This window comes from Choloepus didactylus, chromosome 10 (assembly GCF_015220235.1).
Source record: "Choloepus didactylus isolate mChoDid1 chromosome 10, mChoDid1.pri, whole genome shotgun sequence".
In the NCBI taxonomy this organism is placed as follows: domain Eukaryota; kingdom Metazoa; phylum Chordata; class Mammalia; order Pilosa; family Megalonychidae; genus Choloepus; species Choloepus didactylus.
In genome coordinates, this window is record NC_051316.1 from 108,657,604 (window position 1) to 108,674,267 (window position 16,664).

The window sequence follows — 16,664 nt, forward strand, 5'->3', positions numbered from 1 at the left end:
AGGCAGTGAAGATGAGAGCTCCTGTGAGCATCCCCTTAACAGACTCGAGTGTTTTCTATGTGCTCTACTCTGCGACTACAGCAGAGCACAGGATACATCCCCTGCCCTCACAGAGCTTTCTGTCTAGAGGGAAAATCAGAACTTGAAGGGACCTGACTTTCCCACCTACAAATGGAAAGCATAATGGAGCAGCTGGAAAAAATCTTTGGAGATGACAGTATATGGCAGACCTTCAGAAATAGTTCAGGAAAGGGGCCACTCTCGCTCAGTTTTACTTATGACTGTCAGTTCAGGGAATGAAAAGAACATTCCTACCTTCTCATTTCCGAGTTTGTTTCCAGTGCTGGGAAGCCATTTCTCAACCTTGGAAGGACTCAGCAGTTCTCCAGCCTTAGCAGACAGCAGAATCTCCAGGAGGGCTTGTGAGCACACAGATTGCTGGGCCCCACCCTCGGGGTTGTTTGGTCTGGGGTGAGACGGAGCATCTGCATTTCTAAGGAGCTCCCAGGGGCTCTTCTGCTGGTCCTGGCGCCACTCGGGGAACCACTGATCTGATTCCCTTAATGGTGCCATCTGCAGTGTTGGGTTTGGACCACATCGCTGCCTTGGGTTCCCCTCTGACCACAGGCAAGTCTCCTCACATCTGTGGGCTGAGGTTACCCTCTGGGTAACAAGGGAGGATGTGCCTGGGAGGGGGGAACCTCCAAGTCCTTCCAGACTTTGTATCCTGGGCTGTGTGGACAGGTCGGCAGGGCAGGGCAGTGCTCACGATCAGGTTCCAGGGTGGGGAGGACAGAGAGGACTGATGTGGGCTGATGACTTGGAAACTCAATGCAAGTTTTTGTTTTTGTTTTTTTTAAATGGAATCCTTCACGAATTTGTGTATCATCCTTGTACGGGGCCATGCTAATCTTTTCTATATCATTCCAATTTTAATATATGTGCTGCCAAAATGAACACTCAATGCAAGTTTTTAAAACATAAAATCCCAGGCATGAACTCATCAGCTTGTGATTTGTTCTTTCAACTCATAGATGAGAAGGACAGGAAAGTTCCAGTTTGTCCAAGGTCCCCGGGAAGGCAGAACAAGCCGAGGACTTAAGAGAGCTGCATCAAGGGTCAAAAACAGGGTTCCAGCTCAGCAGGTCCACCTTCTCCCAGGAGCTTTGCCAGATAAAATGCAGACGTCTTGTTAAATTTAAATTTCTGATAAACATTTGGGACACACTTACACAAAAAAGACTTATTTGTGGTTTATCTGAAATTCACGTTTATCTGGGTTTCCTGTATTTTTATTTGCTAAGTCTGGAAATTCATCCTCCTGTGGTCTCACTCACTTCCTTCTTTCTAGGAAGGTGCTGCAGTGACCTCTTTCAAGAATCTCGCAGGGAAGAACGTCTCATATTGCAGTACTCTGCACAGTAGCCCCGCGTGGAAACAACCCAAATGTTCATCAGCAAATGGAAGGATAAGGATAAACAAAATGGGGTATGTACATACCAGGTGATATGATTCAGTCTTAATAAGGAATGAAGGACTGACACATACTACAAGGCAGATGAGCTTTGGAAACACAAAGCCAAGTGAAAGAAGCAGACTCAGAAGACCACATTTTTAATGAAATATCCGGGGTAGACAAATCCAGAGACGGAAACAGATTAGTGGTGCCCAGGGGCTGGGGAAAAGGGGAAATGGAGAGTGAGTGCATCATGGGTATAGTGTTTCCTTTTGGGGTGATAAAAATGTTCTGGAATTAGATAGTGATTGCAAACACTGTAAATGTACTAAATGACACAAATGGCAGATTTTATGCTGTGCGTATTTTACCACAATTTTAAAAAATTGATCATGTTAACCTGATGTACTTCCTCCCTAATGAACCCACATTCTCTCCCTTGAGCACCCTCATCTCTCCCTGCCCCTTTCCACTTTGGGGAAGCAGCATGAGCTGGGCACCCCCTAAGCATCTCCCCCACTGCATTCCCACCCCCTCCCCAGCTTTGGGAAGAAGCACACAACCACAGACGCCATTCCATTGCCTCAGTTTTAAATATTTATTTAAAATCCAGAAGGGAAAAGAAGAAAAATAACCCATTGGGGTTTTAACACACTGACATGTGGACAGAGACATAACAAGGACAGCCGAAAAACCCAAGAACTAGACAGCAGACAGGTCAGTCTGGTGGCGTGGGGAACCTAGCACTACAAAAACGCACTTCTGTTGGGAATGTCCAGGCTGAACAGGGGGCAAGGAATACAGGAGGTGTCAGGGTAGGGAGGGCAGGCCAGAGTGAGGTATTAAATAATGAAAATCAAATCCAATTCCCAAAGAGACACAGCCTTAGGAAAATACACAAATAGAGACTTTCACATAAATTTTCCCCTTCTATAAAAATAATTCCATAGTTAAAAATAACCCCCAAATTCAATTTGGGCGCTGACTTGTTTGCAGATATGACAATTCAGATTAAACTGAATATCACTATTAATTCTGAACTCCAAGATTCCCATAATCATTCTTTCTCCTCGCCCCCAATTCACTCTTGGAGATAATGATACTGGGTTTCTATGGAATTTAATGACAATGAAAAAGCAAGAACGATGCCCCTTAGCAGGACAGGCTCCTGGAAGGGCTCACCCTTAGAGGAAGCATTCTGTGGCTTTGCAAGATGGTCAGATACTTTTATTTCACCGCTCCAGCTCGCCTTGACCCAGCACCACTCATGGGGTCTCTTCAAAGCCAAAGTTTCTTCCAGCGCCTCTCCAGGCCCTGCCCTCCAAGGCAGGCCTAACTTCCCTTGAGGACCACAAGAGGCCGAGTTAAAATCCTTCATGCTCAGGCCTCCCTCCGCCGTAAGAGGACAAACATTTCAAAGTCCATAAGTTAAAAGGTAAAAATCTCTCTACTTCTCGCTTTTGGTAGGGGTTTTTTTGTTTGTTTGTTTGTTTAAATTTTTCCTTTTTTTTTTCCCCTCCTTAGCAGATTACCTGATTAGCACAAGGGTGACGACAAGAAAAAATTTTAAATGCCTCAAACTTTGCCATTTGGAGGAGAGAGAAAGATGTAGGACAGGGCCCCACATCAAAAAGGTTCTTCAAAGTCTGTAGCAAAATGGTAGCACCTTCAGAATCTTAAATAGTTTTTTTTTTTTTCCCCTTAAAAAAAAAAATCACATACATTACAAGACAATTCGAGCACCAGCGATTTCACAGTGGGAGGTAGCAAACGCGGGTACCCCCAGCCCCGAGGATCTCGCCACTGCCTCTCCGCACGCAGCGCTGCCCACCCCCTGGCTGCTCTCTATTACGGTCTCACCTCTTTCCCAGGTGAAAAAATAGTAACGCACCTTCTTTGTGTTTGTTTAAATAAAATATATATATACTTCTTTCTTTCCTTTTCTCCTTTTTTTTTCATGTCTCCTTTCTAATATTGCACATCAGAATCTCCCTGGCAGGGACCAGCTGGCGAGATGCCCCCTTCCCTTGAGTTGACTTGAACGTGGGGCTCTTTGGGCAGAAGGCTGGGGGAGGGAGGGGGTGGCCGCAGAGCCGGGAGACAGGCCAGGGGCTCCAGCGGTGGCCAGCCCAGCCTACTCCGGCTGGCTCTTTGGTTGGTCTTTGGGTCTGAGCTGGGACCAGTGGCTCCCCAGGATGCCCTGTCCCCGGCTCCCCCCACCCACTTCTCCTGGGCAGCCCACAGCTGGGGACCCGTCCAAGACACCTTGGGCAGGTGGGCTCCTCTCCTGGCCCCACTTGCCCCTTGGTGGCCTCCCCTTGCCTCCTCCTCCTTTCCCCTCCCCCACGAGGCCTAGAGGAGCCGGGAGGTCAGAGGTCAGAGGAAGCACGCGGGTCCAACTTCGAGGCGGTAGTGCTTCCCTGATGAGGCAGGAGGGAGGTTGTCCACGCTGACGATGGGCAGCTGCTGGGGGTCCTGGGTCCGGAAGGTGAAGAGCGTCTGATGCCAGTGGCCGTCCTGGACCTGAGGGTAGATGGCAAAGGGCACATCTGAGTCAGTTGTCATGATTTGCTGTGGCTATGTTCTGTAAAGTCCCCAGAAACACTCCATTAGCAAATACTGAACCAGCCTGGTTCCACCCCTGCTGGATGGGTTTCTTCTTGGCTGCTCTTTGCCTGTGCATGTCGGTGAATGCCTGCGAAAGCACCACTGACACTTTTAGCAAATAGGCAGATTCATGACTATGGCGGCCACGGACAACGAGGATGGGCTGCACCTACCTACCTGTTCTCATCATACACCCTGAGCACTTTCCCAACATCTGTCCTCGTAATTTTTAATGGCTACCTGGTATTTCACTACAGCAGTGGCATATTTTTCGGACATTTCAATTGTTTTCAAATGTTTTGTTGTTATAAGTAACACTTATGCAGTGAATGTCATTGAAGCTAAATCTTCATGCTCATTCTTAATTATTTCCCTAGGACAAATTCTAGAAGTGGAGTTGCTGGATCCAAAGACTTTGGATATATTTTGCCTCATAGCTGGAGTCCTGAAAGCTTCTACTGATTTATTTTTCCTGATAGCTTTGTGTGAGAGTGTTGGTTTATCCCATATCCTCATGAATACTGTGTAGCATCAGTTTTTAAGAATCTTGTGTAACTGGTTTTTCTGTTCTGATTACTTGCTAAACTTCTGTCCCCTAAAAACCCACCCTGATTTTGGCTTCTGAAAATGACCAAACATGTTAAGAGAAGAAATTAGATTGACCAGGGTAGTGGCAGAGAGAAGTGTACAAATCCTCATTTAAGTAGCCTTGCAAATAAGTACAGTATCTACCAGCCTGTTGAATTTTCACTAGCCCAGAGCTTTCCTTAGAAGTTTCCCAGAGCAGAAGTAAATAAAATCAATTTTATAAAACAGCTGTAATAAAATTACTATATGAAAAATTATATATATATATCATTACACTAAATTATATAAAATTAGTATGTAACATTTTATAGTGAAAACATGTTTTTCTGCTTGTCCCAGCATGAGGGCCCTGTGAGGGGCTCTGAGAGTTACCTTGCAGCCATCCACAGACACCTCTGGCTTGAACTGACCCCCAGCTTCAAATATCTGCCCATTCCAGGCCCGGAAGCGCACGGCCTGCTTGGCTGGGATCTGCCCGGTGCCCTCCTGCCACACGGTCATATTGAGGCAGTGGATGGTGATGTGCTGTGTCACCTCGGAGCTTAGCAGGTGCAGAAAATTCATCTGGACCCGGCTGACTGCAAACTCGACCTATGGAGCAGATGCAGCAGTGGGCAGGGGCTGGGCCTGGCTGCCCCAGGCCCTCGGGGTTCCTTGTCTCACTCTAGAGAGGACAGGGCCAAGGTCCTTCCTGATAAGCACTGCCCAACCACGTGTGGGAAGGCAGGGACTGGCGGGTGCCCACATGTGGACAGGGGAACCAAAGCCTGCCTCACGCCAAGGCCAGACCTGCAGCCCTCATGCATCCCTCCTGTAGCCTGATCCACTCCTCTATTCCATGGAAGGTCTTTGGGGCTGACGGGGGGTCAGAGAGGCCCAGAGAGAATGAGGCTCTCACCCAAGATTGAGATGCCCTTGGAGTGCTGAGGAAATGAGAAGTCCCTTCCCCAGGCCTTCCAAGTCCCCAAATCCCTGTGGCCAAGAACCCTGTAGGGTGGGTAAGGTGCTGACGGAAAATGGCAGGCTGAGAACAAAGGCAGGATTTATGCCTGGAGCAGCTCCCCAGAGAGCCCGGGCCCTTCCCAGCCGTTGTTCCAGATGGGCATAGTGTCCCATATTGGGGGGCTGCTCTGCCAACCCAGGTGCCAGCTCTGGCTTACCCCTCCACCAGGTATACAGAGCGGCCCCCAAACCTCAGAGTCTGGGGGGAATGGGCCAGCAGAGACCCTCTGGATGGGATCCCTAGCTGAATATGTAAAGGTGCCACTGGGGCTGCGAGTCTGCCATGCTCCCTGCTAAATCCCAGTACCTGGCACCAGGCAGGGACCTAACAAAGACCTGTCGATCAGTTGATGGATTGCCTCACTTAGAGACCCTCAAACTCTGGGCTGGCACGGTCAGCTCAAGGCACCTCCTGGAGCCTCCCTGGGTGGGATGGTGAGATGGGCCACAGGGAGGCTCTGGGTCCCCACCTCTCCTACAGCCAGGGCAGCTCTTCTTACTGCGAGATGAACCGTATCCAAATGCGGACGGCTTCCTGGCACTGCAGAGCCACAGCTCCCTGAGTGGTGCCCTGGGTGGTACAGCAGTCTCAGCCCCTGGCCCTGCCTGCCAGGGTTGGCTGGTGAGTCGCCCTGAGCCACCTGAAATTCCCAGCCCAGAGATAGGCACACAGCAGGTGCTCATCCACCATTAGGTAAATTTCAGCAGACAGCGCCCCGCAGCTGTCCCAGGTGAGCATCACTCTGACAGCTCAGGCTGATAGTTTCTGGTTCTCCCAGCCAGGCCAGCTTGGTTAAACTACTCTGTTTTAGATTTTAGGCAGGAGATTTGAACTGAAGAAACAATCATTGACATCATACCATTTGAACGGGTTTGGAAGCCAAGGATCTAGCCCAACTCACCCCAGCTGATGGATGAGGAAGCTGAGGCTCAGAAAGAGGGGATGACTTGCCCAAAGTCAGACGGCAAGTCAGCCAGGACTCAGCAGAACTCCTAATGACTCTTCCCAGGGCAGGGGGGCCCGGCAGGGGTGGGAGCAGAGGGTACCTTAGAGGCCGTGACGGGCTTGAGACATGTCTGTCCACCATGCGTGAAGCTGCAGGAGACTTCGATGGTGTCAGAGGAGCAGCCGAGGTTTGGGTCCACCCAGTAGGTGCCTGCAGGTGGAGCGGGGCGGGGAGGATGGAGGGGAGGTGTATATGTGTGGGGAGGGGCCCGGGCTTAGCTCTGCAGATGGTCTCTGTACTTTGTGACCCCCCTGAGCTGTAACTGGGCATAAAGTCAGGGAGGCCATAAAAGGGACTCTTGGCATCACAGAGGTAAAAAGAAACCCTCAGAGGCTGAGCTCACAGCTGGCAGAGCCCCTGGAGGGGGCCACAAGGCTGAGTGCTTCTCTGGGTTGCTGTTGTGATGCTCCCATTCTACAGAGGGGACAACTGAGGTTGAGAGAAGCTGAGCCACTTGCCCAAGAGATTCAGGGGTCAACTAGTTGAGTGGCTTCTCCCCCAAGGCCCAGGACTCCTGCTAGGGCCCACAGGAGGAGTCAGTGCCCCCCCCCCATTGGACTCCCGAGAAGATAAGGGCTCTGCAGCTGAGAACCAGGTGGTTCCCTGCCCAAGCTCAGAGAGAAGAGAGAAGGAGAAGAGGACAGAAGGGGGGACGTGCTGGCTCTTCCAAGGAGCCTTGATGGGGAAAGGCCTGCCATGGCCCTTGGGGTTTTTTCTGCCAAAGCTCTTATCTCACTGCACTGAAATGATATGTCCCCAGCTTGTGGGTCCTGTGGCTCTGGTAGGGTGGACTCAGTCCTCTGTGTTCACTCTTATATCCCCACACCCCAGGGAGCACAAGGCCTGGTACCCTGTGGGGCTCAGTGACTGTTTGTTGAATGAATAAAAGACCGTAAAAGATGTATCTAGATCCCCGAGGACAGACCCTTCGCCTAGTCGAGCCAGTCAAATGCTCCTTGTTCCCCAGCTCCCCCCAGATGGGACCCCCAGGGTAGAGAGCCCTTGTAAGTCCCTGCAGGCCCTCTTACCATCCACCATCTTCTGCTCACAGTCCATGAGGTCCCGGCAGACCCGGGCAGGGTTCTCTCTGGTGCCCAGGGGCGTCTTAATGCTCTGGATGAGGTTGCTGAGGTAGTGTAAGGTTTTAAAGATCTCCCCTCCCTGGTCCAGCACCAGCCGTTCCGGATGGCCACGACCCTGTCAGAGGAGAGGGGTGGCTAACAGCTCCTGAAGGTGGTGACCCAGCCTGAGGACCAAGCCCCCACTGCCCCCAAGTTCTCACTACTTGGGGGACACCTCTGAGTCCCAGGATCATGGTTGGGTTTCCCTCCATTTCACATATAAAGAACCTGAGGACCTGGGAGGAGACGTGGTGGGTCCATTCCCCCAGGCTCAAGGAGGGTGAGAGTCAGTCTATGTTCCCCAGGGTGCCCAGGATACTGGGGAGTGGCCCTAACTCCCTATCCAGAATGAGCCCATGAAGCAGGATGTGCAGAGAGGGGCAGACTTGGAGGGGCAACTGGTCCCTTTTGGGTTCCCTTTGGGTAGGAGACAGGAGCTTCTGTGAGGCACCAGGAGACAGAACTGACAGCAGCACAAGTCCAAGGGGGAGGACTGCAGCTTGGAGAAGGAGCTGATCTCCCCCAGGCTGAGGGGAGGGCTGCAGGTGGGACTCCCGCCTGAGTGACCCTGAGCCTCAGTTCCACAGCTACAAATCAGAGCTCATAAGCCCTTGTCCCTCTCGGGTTATGGAGGTAGTGTGTGTGTGTATGCATGTATGTATGTGTGTGTGTGTGTGTGCAAGTATGTGTGTATGCATGAGTGTATGTGCATGTATGTGTGTATGTGCATGCGTGCATGTGTAGTTGTGTACGTGCATTGCATGTGTATGTGTGTGTGCATGTGTGGCAGAGCCTGGCAGCCCCTCGCCTAATCCATTTCCTCTCTGCCTGGAAATGCAGCTGGACTACATCTCCCAGCATCCCTTGCCACAGGGGGCCACAAGCCTGCGCCGCAGCAGAGGAGATGCACTCCTGGCCCATAAAACCCTGCTGCACTATTCTCCACACTCTCCTGCCCCAGTGCAGTGTCCAGGTGACCTTAGGCCACAGGTGGGAGAGGGCAGAGGCCCCACGGGCAGTCTAGGGCCCTGATTAACAAGCCAATTAGCCTTTATGTGCATGAGAAATAAACTCTCATTGTGTCCTATTGCCACGTACCAAGGGGAGGTGACTATACAGTCAGGGACGGCTGAGGTCAGAGCTATCCCTGGAAGCAGCATAACTGACCTCTAGAAGTGGGAAGAAATGCCCCCCTGCCTGCCCCCACTGCATCTTGGATGTTCCTCTCTTCCCATTGACCTTCCTGGACAATAACGGGCTTCTCCATGTGGTCTTTTCACTGCACTGTGAGCTCTGAGAAAGCGCAGGGGTTGACTCGGTATCAGCCCCAGGTCTGAGCTGGGGGCAGCGACTTCCTCATCACGGGAAGGGGGAAAGGCTGAGAGGTGGCTCCTGCCGTGGGGCCCTCCTCAGCCTGGAGCCTCGGCCAGGGACTCAGCAGGGTCCTGGGGGCTGCCCGTGAGCTCCCTGCTCCTGGCAGGGCGGCTGTGGTCCCTGGGCCCAGGTGAGCCTCTCTTCACACAGCTCCTGCCTTCCCCGGCCCAGGCCAGCAAGAGCTCCGAGGACACGGGGAAGCCTCTGGAGGAAAGCGGAAGGGCTCGGGGCTGGCTTCTGACCCCTGTTAGCCCACAAAGCCTCAAGACATGGACCAGTGGCCGCCCCTTGGAGCCTCTGCCCCCCGCCCCCATCTGTGCTGGTGACGTGGAGGGTGCTGGCCACACGTGGGCCGTTATCTCTATTTCCTCCAGGAAGGGCTCCCCCATGGAGCTCGGGCAGTACCTCTGGTGTGAACGCTCCATTAGTGTCCATCCACGTCTGGAAAGCTGCCCCAAGGTCATCCTGTTGCTGGGCAAGAAGAGAGGATGTGTGTCCTGGCCCCCCAGGGAACCCCGTCCACCACGCAGGAGCCCCAGGGCCTGAGCATGTTCTCTCTCACCCCCGCTCCCCCTTTAAAGACAAGGCCATCAGGCGTGGGGATGGGGGAGAGGGGGTGAAGGGGGAACCCTGGCCAAGTCACATGCCCTCTGCGGCACTCTCTGTCCTTCCTCTCCTTGCAGGCAGAGGAACTTCTAAGACTCAAAGCTGACTCAGCACTCCCTTCCTTCAGGTGCTTCCGCAGCTCCTCCATGTCCGCAGGATCAAGTCCAAACTCATCAGCGTGGTTCCAAGTCCTGCCTGAGTGCTGTGCCTTGCTCTCCAGCCTCTCCTTCTCTTCTCCCCCACAGGCTCTACCAACCATTCACGGTATAGTACTTCTAAGTCCCCAAATGCCACGATCTTCCCAGCCACAGGGCCTTTGCACAACACTGCTCCCAGTGCCGGAACACTCTTCCCTCCCTCCAGTCCTCCACCTGGCTTTCTTCCTGTAGCAGCGGTTCTCAACAGGGGCAATGTTGCCCTCCAGGGCTCTGGTGACAGTTGTGGTTGTCACAACTCAGGAAAGGATACTACCAGCATCTTCTAGTGGGTAGAGCCCAGGGATGCTGCTAAGCATCCCAAATGCACTGGGTGGCCCCCCCAACAAAGGCGTATCTGGGTCAGCAGTGCCAAGGTTGAGAAATCCTGCCTTCTGCTCATCCTATAGATGTGAACTGCAAAGGGAAGCCTTACCCAATGCTCCTGTCCCCAGGCTGGGTGAGGACCCCGCTTCTCTGGGTTCACACAATCCCACATTTCCCCATCAAAGGCCAGATGCTTTGTCTTGCACTGTGATTGTCTAATATACCCTCGTATCGCCAACCCTGGCGCTGGGCTTGGCATGGACAGGAAGGGGGCGTCTGACGGGGATTAAATCCCAGGACTGCGGTTCAGAGTCAGGACTCTGGACCTTCTCAGATTCCCTTCCCAGCACTGCCACTTATTAACTGCATAATCTGGGACAAGCTGCCTCAGTTTTCTGTGCCTTGGTTGGCTCAACTTTAAAATGGGTATGATAATAAAACAATCTCACAGAGAAATCGGTGAGTTAACACATGAAAAGCCCTTCTAATGGTATCTGGCATCTAACTGAAGTGCTGAGTAAATCTTAGGTAGTATTCAAATAATTCAAAATCCTCTCATTTTCCACTTTTTAGGGGGAAAAGGCTTTTTCCTGAATCTTCATTTTCCCCCAGCTGGCTTTCTTGGGGTGGGGCTGCCATTCCGTTCATTTGGGGGAGCAGAGGGAGGGACCATGAGGAGCTGAGAGGTGAGAAGGGCAGTGAACCCCAGAATCAGTCCAAGGACCCCTGCAACATCCAGTCTTCCCTTTTGGCCCTTTCCCTGGCCTGATTCCAACAGCAGAGCAGCAGTAAAAGGGGGCGGAGCCAGCCCCGGGCCTGGGAGGGGCCGTGCTCTCTGCCTCCATGCCCACCTGTTTTGGGGCTCAGGGAATCTGAGATGGGGCGGGGGGCTGGGGGTGGGGGCGGGGGCACCCTCAGCAATCAGCCTGTGTGCATAGGGCAGCCCAGGGGTTCACAGTCAGGGCATACGGCAGCCCTCTCAGTCCAGGGCTGCTCCTGCTGCCTTAGGGTTCAGGGTTCCAGGGATGGAGTGACAAAAGGACATGGGCATCACCGGCCCCAGCCTAGGGTTAACCACTGTGGTCACAGCGGTCAGCTGTCCCCCAGACCCTACCCCAAACAGGCAAAAGAGAATGTTCTCCAACTTACAAGCTGGATAGGGTTCCCTGGAGGACCCTGCAAAAGAAGAGGGTGGGTCAGTGTTTGATGGGGACAGGGTACCAGAGCCCCGGGGCTGTCAGAAGACGGGAGGGGCTTTCAGGGCACGAGAGGGATGCCAAGCTGGTCTCCTCTCTCCCAGGGGCCTGGTCTACACTCTCCCAGATGACAGGTCCATCTGGGCCAGTGTACCCTCCCCCAGCCTGGGAGTCTTCTGAGGTTCAAGGTCAAGGCAAGGTCCTCCTGCGAAGCTTTGGGTCTCATTCAACCCAGCTCCTGCCCCTGGGAGGCACATTCGGTTACCTACCGGTGGGCCAGGCCGCCCTCTCGGGCCGGGAGAACCCTGGAGGAGAGGGAGAAGAACAGTAAGTACTGGTCAGCAAAGCCCTGCCACCCCCACCCTGACTCCCAGCCCTTCTCAAGCAGAACTGAGGTCAAGGGACAGTGGTCACCCTGGTACAGATGGGTACGGATGGGAAGACTGAGGTCCAGAGAAGGCACGTGCCCCACCCCACCCCACTCCTCCTCTCCCACCAGCACTCACACCCCAGTCCACTCACCCGCGGACCTTGCAATCCCTGGAGGGAGACAGAAGAAGGGAAGCAGAGTTAGGGGACCCCATCCTGAGAGCCCAGCCCCCCACCTACCCCCGGAGCACTGACCCCAGACCATCCACTCACCAAGTCCCCTCGGCTGCCTCTGTTGCCCTTTGGGCCCTGCAATAAACCACCAACCAGTGAGAGAGGGCTGACGGGGGAAGCTGTTTCACAGATGGGGAAACTGAGGCTCAGACAGCACTCAGTCACAGACCATCTGGCTACAGGGACCCAAGGGGGCCCAGGAGTCTTGCTGCCCAGCCCCCTACACATACCGGAAGTCCCGAAGGTCCCAGGGTTCCCAGTGGCCCAATGATGCCTTCCTTTCCCTGAAGGAGAGAAAAAAGGCCATGTATCCTCATCGCAGGCCTGGAGAAGACCCCAGGGAGAGCGCAGGGTGGGGGACAGCCTGAGGATTCCAAGGAAGTGACAGGGAAGTGTCCTCCAGCAGGGGCCGGGCTGTGTGTCTCCTGAACGCCTAGTGTGCACCTTGGGGTGGGCTGCCAGATGAGGAAGGGGAGGTGGGAGAGGGGAGGAGGCAGCCCACTCGGCAGGAAGGCAGGCGAAGGGAGAAGTGGGAACGAGGGTGCGGGAGGAGGAGAACGGTCCACCCGGCTGATGACAGAGCCAGCCTTGGGCCTGGGGCGATTGTCCCCACCAAGGTAGAGAGGGAGGGGTCTCACCACCAAGCCGGGAGGCCCCCGCGGCCCCTGGATGCCTTTGAAGCCGATGTCTCCAGGGGGGCCCTGTGGGAGACAAAGGAGGGGCTGTCGGGGCCTGAGTGGCTGCTGGGAGGGGGTCCCAGCAGCTCCCCCACCCCAGGGTCTGGCCCATCTTCACCCTCCCATCAGGAGAGGCCTTAACAGAGAGACCACCTCCTGAAGGGTTATTTTTATTATTGAGCAGGTACGATCAGGCTGGCTCTGTGCTGGGTGGTGCATGCCTCGTCTAACTAAATCCTTATAACAGCCCTGTACTGGGGTCACCCCATTTTATGGATGAGGAAACTGAGGCTGGGAGAAGCACAGGGTGGGTACACTGTGGAGCTGGGCTTGGAATGCCAGGTTAGAAGCAAACAGGGACAAAGAAGTTCATATTGATTCCGGCTGTGTCCCAGTCCACACAGTAAGCGCTCAACCAATAGCTGAATGAATGAATGAATGAACGAAAGGGTGGGTGGACAGGGTCCCAACAGGTACAGTGAGGAGTGGGAGTCTGTACCTTGGGTCCGAAGAGGCCGGAGATTCCTGGGAAGCCCATCACGCCAGCGTCACCCTGCAGGGAGGACAGGAAGAGCGAGGGCTGGTGGGGAAGAGGACAAGGGGGCCGGGCGGGTCATGGGGACCCCTGGCCTGACTTTTCTCTCCCGGTCTCTCTGGGGACATCAGCGACTCCACCCTGAGGGGTTCACACGAGTGTGACTGGATCACAAGCTAGTCCCTCAATGACAAAACGGAGGCCAGCTCAAGTATTCCACGAGAAACGGGCCTCTAGGACACTCGAGATCCCCTGTTCTGGGTCTTCAAGGAAGAGGGTGAAATATATATCTAGGCAAAAACCTATACATAAATATTCACAGGCACCATTCTTCATAATAGACAAAAAGTGGAACGACTCAAATGTGGTATATCATACAATGGAAGATTATTAGGCAATAAAGAAGAAGGAAAAACTGAAACACATGACAAGAGGGATGAACCTTGGACTCCCCAAACCCATTCCCAAAGCACTATTACAGAAAGATCCCCTACAAGTCACCCCATTAGCCGAGGGCCTGCCACGTGCCATGCGCTTTGCACACATCCATCTCATCGTGGTCCCAAACCAACCCGGGTGCGGGACACTGATTACGTGCTTCAACTTGGCGGGCCTGGGCTGGGGGACCTGATCAGCCCCTGGGGAGGGTGGTGGGCACAGGCGACAGCGCCCTCCGCAGCCCCCCGGGCCTGGGAAAGTGAGGCCGGAGGCAGGCCCCATTTCCTCACCCAAAATAACACTGTTAGGGGAGGCTTGCCGGAGGGAACCGCCTTTTCCCCACCCCCTTATCTTGCCCGGACACTCCCCGTTGCCAGTGCAACTCCCATTACCACCAGTGCGCATACATTGTTGCCAGACACCGTTACCGGAGCAACTCTCGCCCCTTTTCAATCAACCTCCGCGCCCTCTCAGAACCAATCCAAGCCTTTAACCTCTACAGCTACCCCGCCCTCTAAACGCCCGATATAAGCTTGTACTCTCCCCTAATAAACTCTCTTGGTTTCTTCACGCTAAAAAGAAACGTGTCCCGCCTGTTCCTTTCTCGCCGCCCTCCATACTTTGCACGCCACCCCGCGGGGACCTGGCCAAGTCCCCCGCCTCGCCCTCGCCTCCGGGAAAGAGCCCCCGCCGCCGGTACCCTCCGAGCAATCCTGGGAGCCTAGGATTTAGCAACCGGCCGCCACCCCCCCCCCCCCCCGACGAATCAACTGCGACCGCACCCGGGGAAGCACAATATCCCCTGGTCACAGATGCATAAAATGAGGCTCAGATAGGGTATGAAAAGGCTCAAAGCCCCACAGGTGCCATGAGGTAGAACACGCTAGACTCGGGCCCAGGGGTGACACTTGCCTGTGTCCTTCCTCTCCTGCCCCTCTTCCGAGGAGCTGGAAAGCAGTCAGCAGGCAGCCGGGACCAAGGATGGAGAACCAGGGGCCCCTGTGTTTATGCACAGTCTTGAGACTGCATGGTGAGATCTAGAGCAACTCACTTCTCCTTGCTAGGGCTCGGTTTCCCCATCTGTAAAATGGGGGTAATAAGCCATCTCCTTTAAAGGGCTGGGAGGACACAAGGGATCATGCAAGTGAAGGTGCACTGGAGAGGGCGAGCCGAGGGGGCAGGCTGGGAGAGGCCCCGCCACCTGTAATCGGAATAGCACCTGTTCGTTTTTTTTCAAATAACAGCTTTATTGAGTTTTAATTCACATACCATACAATTCACCCTTTAAAGATGTACAATTAGTGGTTTTTAGTGCATTCACAGAGGTGTGCCTCAATCACCACTATCTAATTTCAGAACAATTTAGCACCCCCCAAGAAACTGTCCCCTTGAGCAGTCACTCCCCTTTCCCCCTTCCTCTCAGTCCCCAGCAACCACTCATCTACTTCGTCTCCACGGACTTGCCTGTTCTGCACATTTCATGTAAATGGAATCATGCAACATGCAGCCTTTGGTAACTAGAGTCTTTCACTTCAGGGTCACCCCTCTTGTCGCATGTATCAACATTTCCTTCTTTTTTAATGCCTAATAATCCTCCATTGTATGATATACCACACTCTCTTTACCCACTTACCAGTTAGTGGACATTTGAGTCGTTCCTACTTTTTGTCTATTATGAAGAATGCTGCCTATGAATATTCATGTACAGGGTTTTGCATTGACATATGTTTTCAATTCTCTTGGCTGTACACCTAGGAGTGGAATTTCTGGATACTGTGTTGACTCTATGTTTAACCTTTTGATGAACTGCCAGACTGTTTGCAAAGTGGCTGCCATTTTACAGTCCCATCAGCAATGTATGAGGGTTTCAATGTCTCCACATTCTTGTTAACACATATTATTGTCTATCTTCTAGCTTTTGGCAACCCTAGTAGGTGTGAAATGGTATTTCATGGTGCTGCTGATTTTTCTTTCCTTAATGGCTAATGATATTGAGCATCCTTTCCCGCAATTATAGGCCATTTGTACATCTTCAAATTTTTTTGCCTATTTTTAAATTGGGTTATTTGTCTTTTTATTCTTGAGTTTCAAGAATTCTTTATATATTTTGGATACAAATTCCTTATCAGATATATGACTTGTAAATATTTTCTCCCATATATATATTTTGGATACAAATTCCTTATCAGATATATGACTTGTAAATATTTTCTCCCATATTGTGGGTTTTTTCCACATTCTTGATGGTGTCCTTTGACGCACAAAAGCTTTGTTCAATTTATTTGATGAAGTCCAATTTATTTATTTTTTTTCTTTCACTGCTTGTGCTTTTGGTGCTGTACGTAAAAAAAAAATATTGCCTGATTCAGGGTTACGAAAATTTACTTTTAGGGATTTCTCCTCAGAGTTTTACAGTTTTAGCTCTATATTTAGGTCTATGATCCATTTCAAATTAATTTTTGTGTATGGTGTGAGACAGGGGTCCAACTTCATTCTTTGGCATGTGGCTATGCAGTTGTACTGGCACCATGCTTTCCTATTGAATTGTCCTATATCCTTGTTGAAAATTAACCAAGATAAATTTAAGGTTTTATATCTGCACTCTTTATCCCATTGATCTATATATTTTATCATCATGCCAGGACCACAGTGCCTTGATTACTGTAGCTTTGCAGTAAGTTTTGAAATTGGGAAGTGTAAGTCCTCCAACTTGTTCCTTCTCAAGATTGTTTTGGCTATTCAGAGTTCTTTTTAGATTTCCATAGGAGTTTTAGGATCAGCTTGTCAATTTCTGCAAAAAATCACCTAGGATTTTGATAGGGATTATATTGAATCTGAAGATCAATTTGGGAAAATATTGCCATCTTAATAATATTAAGGATTCTGGTCCATGAATGTGTGATGTCATTCTATTTATCTAGGTCTTTAAAAAT

At 52.1% G+C, this 16,664-nt stretch overlaps 1 protein-coding gene and 1 non-coding gene across 7 annotated transcripts in view; both read right to left on the bottom strand.

Moving 5' to 3' along the window:
• Window positions 1-854: 854 nt before the first annotated feature.
• On the bottom strand, window positions 855-960 carry LOC119505843. Its single transcript, XR_005210878.1, has one exon. It is a non-coding gene; the product is annotated as a U6 spliceosomal RNA (small nuclear RNA).
• A 1,080-nt stretch (window positions 961-2,040) lies between these two features.
• The window catches only part of COL27A1 (collagen type XXVII alpha 1 chain), a 153,552-nt gene continuing 138,928 nt past the window's right edge, over window positions 2,041-16,664 (bottom strand). For 4 of the 6 annotated variants that reach the window (XM_037797559.1, XM_037797558.1, XM_037797555.1 and 1 more), the window contains 12 exons: window positions 13,258-13,311; window positions 12,720-12,782; window positions 12,312-12,365; window positions 12,121-12,156; window positions 12,001-12,018; window positions 11,748-11,783; window positions 11,432-11,458; window positions 9,561-9,626; window positions 7,689-7,857; window positions 6,701-6,810; window positions 5,024-5,242; window positions 2,041-3,979 (listed from right to left, as the gene is read on the bottom strand). In XM_037797559.1, coding sequence (XP_037653487.1) covers window positions 3,833-3,979; window positions 5,024-5,242; window positions 6,701-6,810; window positions 7,689-7,857; window positions 9,561-9,626; window positions 11,432-11,458; window positions 11,748-11,783; window positions 12,001-12,018; window positions 12,121-12,156; window positions 12,312-12,365; window positions 12,720-12,782; window positions 13,258-13,311 — 999 coding nt within the window. In that variant the 3' untranslated portion in view covers window positions 2,041-3,832. Of the gene's footprint in view, window positions 3,980-5,023; window positions 5,243-6,700; window positions 6,811-7,688; window positions 7,858-9,560; window positions 9,627-11,431; window positions 11,459-11,747; window positions 11,784-12,000; window positions 12,019-12,120; window positions 12,157-12,311; window positions 12,366-12,719; window positions 12,783-13,257; window positions 13,312-16,664 lie in introns of those variants that run through there. The other 2 variants (XM_037797556.1, XR_005210656.1) reach the window with 2 other exon arrangements.